The 12,149-nt window shown below is 34.2% G+C and overlaps 1 protein-coding gene across 8 annotated transcripts in view; it reads right to left on the bottom strand.

The window, feature by feature from the left end:
* The window catches only part of MPP7 (membrane palmitoylated protein 7), a 149,466-nt gene that overhangs the window by 15,294 nt on the left and 122,023 nt on the right, over positions 1 to 12,149 (bottom strand). For 4 of the 8 annotated variants that reach the window (XM_017820287.1, XM_017820295.1, XM_017820288.1 and 1 more), the window contains 4 exons: positions 9,379 to 9,399; positions 9,267 to 9,278; positions 8,149 to 8,190; positions 1 to 171 (listed from right to left, as the gene is read on the bottom strand). In XM_017820287.1, coding sequence (XP_017675776.1) covers positions 1 to 171; positions 8,149 to 8,190; positions 9,267 to 9,278; positions 9,379 to 9,399 — 246 coding nt within the window. The remainder of the gene's footprint in view (positions 172 to 8,148; positions 8,191 to 9,266; positions 9,279 to 9,378; positions 9,400 to 12,149) is intronic. The other 4 variants (XM_017820290.1, XM_017820292.1, XM_017820293.1 and 1 more) reach the window with 4 other exon arrangements.

Here is a 12,149-nt window from a genome sequence, read left to right as displayed (position 1 = left end):
CAACCAAAACAACAAGTCTGTATTTGTCATTAGGTTGTCGTCTATATTTTGCAACTTCTTCATAGGTTGGGATATCTGCTGTATCGTACTGATCACTCTTCTTGCACTCATACATAGACTTGTTTGTTTTTTTATCTTTTCTGCTAAGACGAAAGCTTCTTCTAAAACCAGCTGCAACAAGAACAGGGTTTTTTCAAAGTAAGAAAATAAGTCTTCTCAAAACATTTGAAAACAGTCTCTTCCAAACATTCAAGGACTGGAGCATGGAATAAAAAATATATTATATGTTTAATATGCCAGGTTATTAGAATAACATTTCCCATGTTTTTAAACTATATAGGGTACCTATTTAAACTGTAAAATTAAAATTACCAATAAAAGCATAACTGTAAAATATAATTGCAATAATTTGTAAACGTATTTAGATAATTTAGATGATTTGAGTATCTTGTAAAATAGTATATATACACAAGAAAATTCAAGCAATCTAGATTCATACTACACATAATGCAAGTCTATTAAGTCACCATGGCACACAGACATCAAATAAAATATATGATAGAAGCACATCTGGTGGTTGAAAGGGTTAATGAGAATTAACTCCTTGAACAATTCTGTTGTCCTTAGTTCCATGCTGATAGTATATAAAAAAGTGCACAAAACATTTCCTAAATATGTTTATAAGTAAACCCTAACACTCTTAGTCAAATTCCAAAACACTAGGAACATCTTAGACAATACAGTACTCATATTATGAAATTAAAAGTTAATATTGCTATTAAATCTGCATTTACAAGGCATCACCATCTTTTACACTATATGTTAAAAACTAACTTACTCTTCTGTTAATGATTACCTTAGATTTTTCAAATAAATCCTTTACATTGCATTACATTATATTTTACTAGTATCTCTATGGCACCATTTTTATCCTAGAAGGAACTAGAGGAACGACTGTAAAGGACTGCAAAGCTGATTTCCCTACCTGGCAGGAATGGATTAAAACACAAACTATACTTTAAATAGTGAGAAAGTTTGTTTTGTTTCCCAAAACATTTCATAGACAGTAAACACGTGTTTGGTGACCCCAGATTTTCAGCAACATGTTTTCACAAACTTGTAATAACACTTATGTTTAGGTGTTTGAGAAGTAATCATATTATGATTTCTTCTTCAAAGGTAGTAATCTGGTAAGTTAAAGACTCAATTTTGCAAATATTTAGAACCAGATCTGAAGAGAAATGCTACAAGGCTTAGTCACAGGCTTATCATTTCTCACACAGTTCCACTCAGCATAAATTGTCATAGGACCTGGGTCACAGAGGATGTTAACCAAGTTATTTAATTGATGTGAGCCCCTATACCTACGGAATCTTCAACACATGCATACACACAAAAAGTGAAGAAAAATTTCTTTGATGTCAATCCATTCATATTCAAAATATAACAATATATATAAGTAAAATGCAAACTGATGAAAATTCCATCCATGGAAAGGGCTGATGGCATTTTTAGGAGGTATGGTGTGGTCTAGACTAAGTAGGAGATGGGCTGGCATAGAAAAGGGATTAAAATATGAGACATAAAAATGTAATGAAATAAAATGAGTTACGTTATTTTATTATTCAAAGAACACAAACACTGAAGTAACTGTAGTCAGATTTAGAAATGCCCTGTTGGAGAGCTTACACACCCATAGTAGGGCCTGGGAGATCTTGCCTGCCCTAGAGTGAAGTCCATCATAACACAAGGATGTTCTCTTGCTCATTACTATACCTAACTTCATAGACAGTTATATAAAGAAAGATTAAAAGTAACTTTTGCAATACAGACACATGAAGTGAGTTATAAGTTTCCCGAGGCCTCATCTAAAATGCTCCAGATTAAAAAAAAAAAAAAAATATTCTAGGTTTTTTGCTGTGGTTTTCCCCCCTCCTTTTCTATGAAGTATATAATCACTTTATGGAGAAACAAAAAAAAAAAAAAAAGAGAAAAATACAGAATAACTCCTCACCATTGACTGCTAAATGGCTAACAAAATAAAGAGCTTTGTCACAAAACCCAGAATCCGCATATCTGGAAAAGGTAAAAAGTAAGATCAAATGAAGATAAATCAATGGTCTCCATTACAGTTTGGTGTCGGCCTTACAAATACCAAGAGTTCTGTGCCCCTGAGCAGCTTTCTCAAATGCCATTACCAACAGCTTCTCAACCTCTGCTTACATGTTGAACTTTGCAATCTTTAGCAAAAATATTTTTTCTGCAAAATTTTCATATCAATTCAGTCCCCACTGTTAGGTTTTAGTAAGGCCATTTGTAACTTGTTCCTCTTTTCTCCATCCAATTTATTCAGATTTCATCACCAAACTGCCAGGTGGTCAGTTATTTAAGAATTTTCATTCCTTTCATTCCTTCAGAAAGGAGAAAATCTTTCAGTGCTGTCTTCAGGCTGATCTTTCCCTTGTCACTTTTACAGGCTGCAGAGAAAGCATCACAAAGACTCAGGTGACATTATTCCTGTGGATAACATGGGCTTCCTTGAATAAAACATTTGATATTTCAGTGACTGAACTTATTGTTCTAATGAAAATAGTAATATTGTCCTGTATATTAAGAAGGTTCAACAACAAGTTCAACTAGGACTTCGACATTACAGAAGAGCTATTATATTAATTAAAAAGAACAAACGTGAGACAGAGATAAAAAAGCAGATGTCCAGTACGGATGACTTCTCTGTAGGGTGCTGGTGAAGATGCTCTGTAAAACTATTGACTATTAAAAACCTGTGATATGCTGATTGTTTCACCACTTTATGACTATTGCCAATTTGAAAGTTGTTTTTAACTGTTCCTCAAAGCCCATCTAATCAGCCCCATATAGAGACCCAAGAAAGCTTGCTTTTAAGGAGCATTCAAAAACAAGGAAAATGTACAATTTGGAGAGAAAGGGTGAGACTGTTTCAAATACATCCAACACTTTTATGACACTGCTGCAGCATTCCTGGAAACATGATTCTTCCTCTCTCACAGCTGCCATTATATGTCCTCTCATATGTGGCTTAACTTTACTGTGACCTTCAGAAGCTATTTTGTAAAGAACTGTTAATAAATATTTTCTACTGAATGTCTGCATTTATAATTGCATTCTATGTTGGGCAACTATGACGGCACAAAAATATTAAGTTGAACTGAAACAATATTGTATTTGCAAGAATAAAAGCATTTATGAAAAGGCAAAAAATATTCTGATAATGTTTGCATATTTTACAGTTCAGAAAAGATGAAAAATAAACTTCATATATTTAAATGAACAACAGAGCATCATTAAAAATATAGTGAAAATTACTACAGGAAACCAACACCAATACTGATATGCAATACTAAAAATAATATTTCTATAAAATGATTTATCTTAAAAGTAACTTTCTATAGAGAACAAAAGGAAAAAGCATTGCTTGCCCGGAACATTTGATAATATAAGCATTGACGAATATGGAAGGAGCTGCAGGCTACACTGTCTGAGGAATATGGATATCAGCAGAGATTAACCTTAGCTGCCAAGTATGCAGACTATAAAATAAAAGGGGAAAATTCTGTCACTAAAGCGACAGAGTATTCTGGACATTGAGAAGCTCACACCAGCTCACTGGTTACAGCTACATGACTAGAACCTTACTGAACATGCAAAGCCCTAAACTACTGCTGGAATGTAACAGATTTGGTGAAATAAGAGCAGCCTCTGGAAGGAAAATATTAAGAACAAATGTTCTCAAACTACTCTTCAAAACTTGTAACACTTCTCAACATAAAATAAAAATCAAAAATCATTGCTAATAAACTTAATTAAGGGCCAACAACAATCCAAGAGAAACCATGTAGATCTCTAAGAAGGAAATAAAAAAACTCTAGCAGAAAAGTGTGATTATTCTTTTAACCACTAACAGCATACATTTGGTCATCTTAAAACAACATCCTTACACTTACATGGAGAAATCCACTTGGGCCTCACATGGAAAACCAAACTGAAAACAGGCAATGTGTGAACCTGTTTCCCTTACAGTATTTTAAAACAATTCTGATGCAAAACACAGTAGTTATTTATATTTAATTACATAATTCTGAAGAAGTAGATTGCAACTATGTTGTGCAAATTTAAATCCAAATATATTCATCAAAGTAGAAAGGTAATTTCTCAAAATCAGAGAAATTACACTAACAGGAAATAATATAATATAAATTCACCTATAGTTCATAAATTCACAAGTAAAGCTCCAGAATGCTATAAAGCACACATGCTTTTGTTAATTTTCATTCATTAAAGTGCTTCAGTACATGTTCAAATTACATCTATTCTTCACTGAATTTAATCTTACATAATTTAGAGCAAACAAATGCTATTTAATTGTAAATGCATTTATGAGCACCTTTTGTATTCATATTACTTACAAATGTAAGTTTGGTACAATGGTCATTATCTAGGTTTGTATGAACACAGTATTTTTACTAGATATTTCTGGATTTTTTTTTCCCCCAAAATATTGGGATTTTTTTATACTGGCTCGTATACTGAGTATTTCTATTGTTACACAGGAACTGCACAAACACAGAGCAGACTTCTTACTCTGTTTGCTTCTGGACTGATTCCCAGCTTGCACATTTAGACAGGGTTAATAAAAATTTAGATTATGTCTGGAGTTTTAAGGCGAAATTGAGAATAGTAAACAGATGATATTCATCTATATTTACTGTATGTTCATAAAGGTTCAAGTAATGTAACTAGAATTTAAGCTTGGCAAAGACAAACTCCTAACATTCTCCCCAGCAATTCCTCAGGAAATTACAGCAGAAACATACGATACTATACTGTGACTTAAATATTAGAATTTGGTGAAAAATCATTAAATTTATCCTAGTCCCTTTAGAGGAGAGGGTTCAAATTCAAAGCAGCATAACCTCGGACATAACAGATCTGGACTCCAAATGGTAAAGACATTTTGTTTTCTGAACATTGTCTCTTTTAGTCTTCATGACCACCTCATATGTGCCTAAAGCACACACGCTTGCTGAGAAGGTCCTATCTTCACAGAATAACCTGGTTCACAGACTGAAATGACAGAGTCATCTATCTCTATCTCTATCTATATCTATATCTATCTCTATCTATATCTATCTCTATCTCTATCTCTATATCTATGTCTATATATCTCTATATCTATATATCTACCTATATATATCTATATACAGAGCCCTGAACCCCTAACGAGCCACAAGATCAACTGAAAATTCATTAATTGATATTAGAATTATTGCAGCTCACTTGATTTGATTACATACTATCAAGAGCAGCATGAAACATGACTCAGTTATTCTGGCTTTTAGGAAGCTACTGATTTTAGAATTTTGAGATATGAATGATTTACCATACTTAGCTTACCTCACACTAACCATCCAAGGTCAACTCCCTCATCAGTAATTCAATTTACCTTGCTCTTGTAACTGGTTACAACAAATAGACAGTTTCTCAGATGTCACTAAAACACCCTGAACTTGTGGTTCTGATTCAAGCCCTTCAGCGACACTGTTTAAGGTTTTGTTTTCAGTGCAGTATGTTTAATCAAGGCTTTATGTTGTAATAATGATGAGATTTGCCTAGAAATTGTTAGTTTCTTAGTAATCCAGGAGTGCTGTAAGTGCCTATCATGTTTCAAGAGCATACACATTCAGAAACATTCAGGTGGACATTCCCAGTAAGTTGTTTTCAAGAATCGTGTTTGTTTTTCCACTCTCCCAAAAAGCAACAGGCAGGGGAAAAATATATCTTTGAAGGCCTCCACTACCCTTGGGATTGAAGGAATATATTCTCAGATTAGTGGAAAAGAAAGAGGCCTTCCTAAGCAGGAAGATGGACTGCAGCAGTTAGATATGGTATTGGCTCCTGTTACCTAACAGAAAGTTTGACAAGTGTCTTTGCCTAGGACGCCTTTACCTTATAGACTATCCAAGTTTTAAACCTTGCACGGCACATAAGTAAGAGTTCTATGTCCTCTCTGCAGCTGATTAGCAAGTTTTTTCATATTATTGCACTTCCAGCAGTTGAATTTGTCCAGCCCAGAAAGTTATTCCACAGCAGTTTGTTCTTTAAGAAAATACAACCGAAAAATTATTTAAGAGAAAAGTAACTCTAAATATGTCTGGATAGGATTGGGCTCCTAATGATTTGTGAATTAAGATGACAATGGAGTGCATGAGACAGTTTGAATTACAAATCACTGTGTCCTGTTACCATATGGAAAAGAATGGTAACATCAGCTCTCAAAAGCCTACCTGCCTGATCTGAAGATACAATAATTTTTAATGAACAATTCTTAGTGAAGAGCTCCAAGGAATCTCTGATTTCTAAACTAAATAACTACTTTTTCACAACCAGTGAATATATTTGTGTCCTTACCCCAAAACTGGTCATAACATTAGTTTTCATGTCTTCTAACTCTCCGACATCTCACTTCCAACAGCACATCCTCAGCATGAGAAGGCTGAAGGTACCATCCCTGTACTGATGGCAGCACATCACGATAGGAAAGCTCTCAAGAGAGGAATCACTGCCAGAACTGTACAGCAATTCTCCAATACTTTCTGTAAAGTTTTGCCTAAGTGAACTACACCCCATCTTGATTTTTTGTTGTTTGCATGTAGGACAATAGTAGCTTCTTCCTCAAGACACCTCCTTCCTAGATGACTAGGTCTTTTTGGTAAGAGTAGACCAAAATGTTTCACTGAAAAAGGCTAGAGCACCATGAAAAGATGGATTCTGTTTTGATACCTTCATTCTCAAATAAAGCAGCAGCCCACTAAGATCTGATTGCAAACTCATGTATAGTCTTATCCTAAGAATTCATGAAATCTGTATTTGCATACAGGAAGAAAAGACGGGGAGATGTCTTTCTTGTTTCAAAGAAATGATTTGATAAGGAAAATGTAATTCATTTGCAATCACATTCAAAGTATCATTTTCCAAACAAACTCAATATCTCAATAGAATTACAATTCAACATTAATTTAGTTGATTAATTAACAAAGGTAAGAAGTTTATTTTCAGCCTGATGAGATAACCATGAGTTCCACAAACATGTGATGAAATTATACCACACAGGTTTTGTGGAAAGGTTAAAGTTCTTTCAATGATATGGTTTGTATGTGCCTGATGTTTTTTTATATACCACATTTAAAACCACTGAAGTGCAATATGAAAACCATCTCTAATTTACACTTCTGGTCTAGGCTGTCTCAGTGAGCCCAGTGGCTTGGATGTACTAAAGTACTCTGACAAGTTTCTTCCCACTCCTCTTGTAGTAGGAGGATGAAAGTCTTGGGAAAAGGGCTGTTTGCCACAAAATCTGCTCCAGCCAGCCTTCAGCTGGCAGGAATTCTGGACAGTTTCAACTAAAATATTTTTACATAGCTTTTAAAATGGCACAAATTAAAAAGCTGAAACATATCATGGAACATTCACCTTTTTAAATGTTACTGTTGTTTGAAATTTGGAATCTTGAAGCTGAAGCCAATGGACTTGTTCCCTTCCTCTTCCCTGCTCCCCGCAATGATACATAGAGCTCAGTTTTAAAACTAAATTTAAGCTATTGAGTTATTATGACATTGTATTTTGTAATGTGGAAAATGAACTGATGCCTGCAAATTGCTCTGTAGTCTCACTGAATCCTCCCAAAATGGTTAGATATACATGTACAAAGAAAAAATGTGTAAGCAAAACTTGAATAAAACCTTGAAAGAATCTTTTAAGAATAACTCAGACTTTTCATGATACAGTAACCTTTTTGTTTTATTAAACACATTGCTTGCTTGAGGTACTTTAAGAGTAAATATTTTCCCCAAATTTATATATTTATTTTGACTTTAAAATCAAACCAGTATTTTAGTATCCTATGTTTAACCAGATAAAGGCATACACTACATAAACCCTTTATGTCAAATCCAATGAGCCATGTTTAAAACCTTAATATTCATGCATTTTTCATGCAGAGTAAGGACCTTTGTATGCAGATTACCCCCTAAAGCAAAGTGGACACAGTAGTTCCAGGGAAAAGAAGCTGAAAGAAAGGAACAAAATTGTCTTTTGTAACCAACTGCTCACCTAGATAGGATCCACTGTTGTGACCAGCACATTCAGCATCTTCTGGACGAAGGGTAAAAGCATACAGAATAAGAGCCAAGAAATAAAGCAGAATAGTTAGAAGCCCAGCAAAAAATACAGAAGAAATTACTTTAAAAATGACAACTGTACAAAGCATAGCATTAAAAAGCCTTCAATAAGCCATTTTCTTAAAAACATAAAACAATATTTATTGTTTTATATTTCAGCTGGAAATATTCTTGGATTTTGCAGCATGCACACTGATCTTTTTACCTTCTCAAGTAAAAGTTGTGATGACAACAAACATTCTAAAAAGGATTCTAACACTGTATTATTCACATTTTATCAGTTAATAGAAAATATGCCACTTGAAAGAAAGCAAAACGATCTGATGTAAATCAAGCTTTTTTGTAAATTATACATTATCAGACTTTAGCTTTAAGTTTTGGCTCACTGGATTAGACAGAAAGGTTTTTGATCAAAAACACATCCTCTCATTTGATATAAAATAGCTATAATGTATATTTTTACATGCCAGAGGCCCTTTGATCAAAAATATGAGCTACAATTTCTAATGCCTTTATAAACAAAAGCCTCTTAAGTAAAAAAAAAAAAAAAAGAGATCAGCTGCTATTACTTTAACATATGCTGCAAGCACAACAGTAACCAGCTACACTCCTAGGGAAGACAGTAACGATGATACCACATAGACGAGCTTTCTACCATCTCAGAGAAACAGTTTGTCAGTATTAATTAGAAATGCAAGACCTCTCAATGGCCACGTAATTAAATCAGAACCACCTCTTTTCATCCCAGCCCACCCAAGTGTTGCTAATATTATTTAATCATACTATTTTTCTATGCATATCTTGCAGAAGTTCAAGAGAGAGAAAGCAGTTTAAACAATAGTTCAAATTACTGATTATTACATGAAGCAACCAGGAATATTCTGATATTTTTATCTACTTAAAAAGATGATTCAATGTACTTGGTGGCAATATAAAAGCATTATATGTATAACATCTCTTAGAAACACTGGACTATATTCAATTTAATTCTAAACATATGTTCTCTAAATAAAATTATTGGGCTATGCAGGGAAACTTTTGTACATGTACCTTCAATTTCCTCTGAGAAGCACAAAGGAAAAATAGGAAAGGAAATCATTAAATGGAGTGAAAATATAACTTAAGAAAGAAAAGTTAAATCGAAGAAGAAAAATGCACCTACCACACTCAACCGCTTCCTCATCTTAGAACAGCCAAAAAAACAAAGTATTATTGTTTAATACTTCATAAATAGGAAAAAATTCAGCTATGTAAGCTACTCTCAAATCCTCTTGACAGCACCTATTATATTGAGGCATATACCAACATACCAGTACTGAGTTTAACTTACATGTTTAACTACACTCAGTTAGAAAAGAACCTAAAAAGGCATTGAAATACTATGTGCACTTTAAATTTCCTATATGAGATTCTTCCACTATTCCTTTGGTAGCAATGACCTTACCCAGTTGTCATGGTAGATCTCTTGGTATTAAATGCAAAGTTTGTTAATTCTGATTAATCAGTCTTAGCCTAGAATTTCTAAGAATCACTACCATGGACGTGACCTCAGTATTTTTCTGCACTTACAGTGACAGCTGGTACTGCTCTTGGAGATGGATTTCGGAGAGGTTTTTTGGTTTTGGCTTTTTTTTTTTAATTTTATTTTGAAAATCTACAATTGTAGCTGGAAACATGCTGAAAGAATTTACATACTCTTGTAATTTTTTTCTCTGACAATATCCTAATATAATAGATCTACTTAAGTCTTTCTGCTTACTTATCTGCTGATATGGAGAGTAGATGTAGTAGTACATCTTTGGGGTTTTACAGAAAAGCAAGATAAATATAATGAATTTTTTTGTTCACAAATATAGTATATACTAAGGTCCAGATTTATACAGAGATTTTACAATCTACATGTCATTCAAATTTCCTTTAGAATCTGGATAAATATGCCTCAAATGTAAATATTTTGAAGACTTTCCAAAGCTTGTCTTTCCTCAGAATGACGATATGGAAGAGGTCTTCTCATTTCATGTCATGAAATGGATAAAAGAGTCTCTTCAGCCATGGGAAAAACACTGTTTTGTAGAGTCATTTCTTGGTACCTTTTTTCTTGAGGAGTTACATTGTAAAATGGTATTTTGGAAGACTTTGTTGAATCTTATTTAAAGTTTGTTTTTATGCTCAAGGTGACCATATGATTTCAGTAGGCTGGGAAGTCCTCTGAGGTGAACACTGCTTGGTTGACCACATCTAGTGCATTAAAAGAGTGACAACAGCTTTGTGACTTGAGAATGAAAGTGTTGGATTCATTTTCCTCTCTTGACTTAAAAGCTCCCTGCTCTTGACAGATGCCCTAAATCTGGATCTAGGGTGGCAGGCTGGCTTTCTAGTACTACTCCCTTCTCTCTCTCTGTGCTGAGAGACCTCTTATGTACCCTGATATGTTCAAGTTTTTCTGTATTTCCATTTCCATGACTTTCAATAGATTGTAACTTATCTCCTGAAAACAAGTCGCTAATACTCAAAACCAGTTCACATAAACAGATTTTAAAAGTCTCCTGAATTGAACACAAAAAACTGGACCAGAAGAAAAATAGATCCATATGTACAGATATACACGTGTACAGAGGTCTGTACAGGTATACACTCACTCAACCCTGACCACTGCAGGTGTGCTGGATGGTGGAGTTACAGCAGCAGAGCTCAGAACAGCTGAAGGGAACTCAGGCTCCTGAGCTGGCCCCTGCTGGGAAAGGGAATGCTCTTATCCATAAGGGAACGTTAGGATTCCAAAGGGAGCCAGCTGACCAGAGAGAGCAGAAGCCAAAATGTCTACAAGCTGAGGTTTAATGTTGAGATAAAGTGAAGGAGTTCTGAACTTTTTGTATTTTGTTAAAAATCTTCCTTCTTAATAGTGCTCTTGGCTTTCTTGGGCTACTCTCAAGGCTGACAATAACAGTCTGTAATGAAAAGATGTTGGAAAGCAGTGGGTTCTCATAGCTTAATGCAGCTATGAACAGTCATCAGCATGTATCTCCCAGCTTGAAGACCAAAGAAGAGGAAATCTGATGGGAAGTAGGAAAACAAAAGCAATGACAAAGTGAAAAAACCTCAACACATAAGGCAACATGGAGCAAATAAAACACTGAGAAGAGAAGAAATACAGTCAATTAAATGTATTGTGGTAAGAAGGGAGAGGAAGCTCCAAAGAAAATAGTCATGGAACAGGTTTATGAAACAACAACAAAGCTGTAACAAGACATAAATGGGAAAAAAGAAATAGGAAACACAAGTGCAATGGAAGCTTAGGAAGTAGGTGTTTTTATTCATTTTAGAAAGGTTTCAGCATAGCCAATATGCTAAACTATAACAATGAAAACCAGTATCACACACAATTTTTTGTTTTGGTATGTATTTTAACTGAAATATAATCAAGATTTGGTTTTGGGGGCCTCCCCTAAATTATACTGCTTATGAAGCTCAGAACCAGGGCCATTTCCAGGAACATTCTCAACTCCTTGGAACAGTCCAGCACCAGATTAAGAGTTTTAGCTTTTGTTGACTTTCTTTCAACAAAATTTCCATCAAAGAATTTTATTTAAATGTTTCTAAGTCTAAAATTAGATCCAGCAGCTCTATTCTAGTTTCTTATCAAAAACGTTACATTATCCCTTAAATTATACTTCACTTTAGTAAGCAAAAGACTGTGATGTAGAATGATCTGCATTACAGTGAATAAACACTCATGATTATTTAGTGATGAACAGCCCCACATAGCAGTCAACATTTATACTGTTTTGCAGGTTTTTATCTTAAAGAGATTTGTAGATTGAACAATACATGTATGTTCATGCTATAGGAAATTTAAGATCTAATTTAATCCTCTCATAAAACCATCAGATAACAGTATCTCTACGAAGACAATTTTGCAAATGAAGAAGGATA

The sequence above is a fragment of the Lepidothrix coronata genome, unplaced genomic scaffold (assembly GCF_001604755.1).
Source record: "Lepidothrix coronata isolate B3197 unplaced genomic scaffold, Lepidothrix_coronata-1.0 Scaffold80, whole genome shotgun sequence".
In the NCBI taxonomy this organism is placed as follows: Eukaryota; Metazoa; Chordata; class Aves; order Passeriformes; family Pipridae; genus Lepidothrix; species Lepidothrix coronata.
This window is presented reverse-complemented; position numbering and strand designations above follow the sequence as displayed.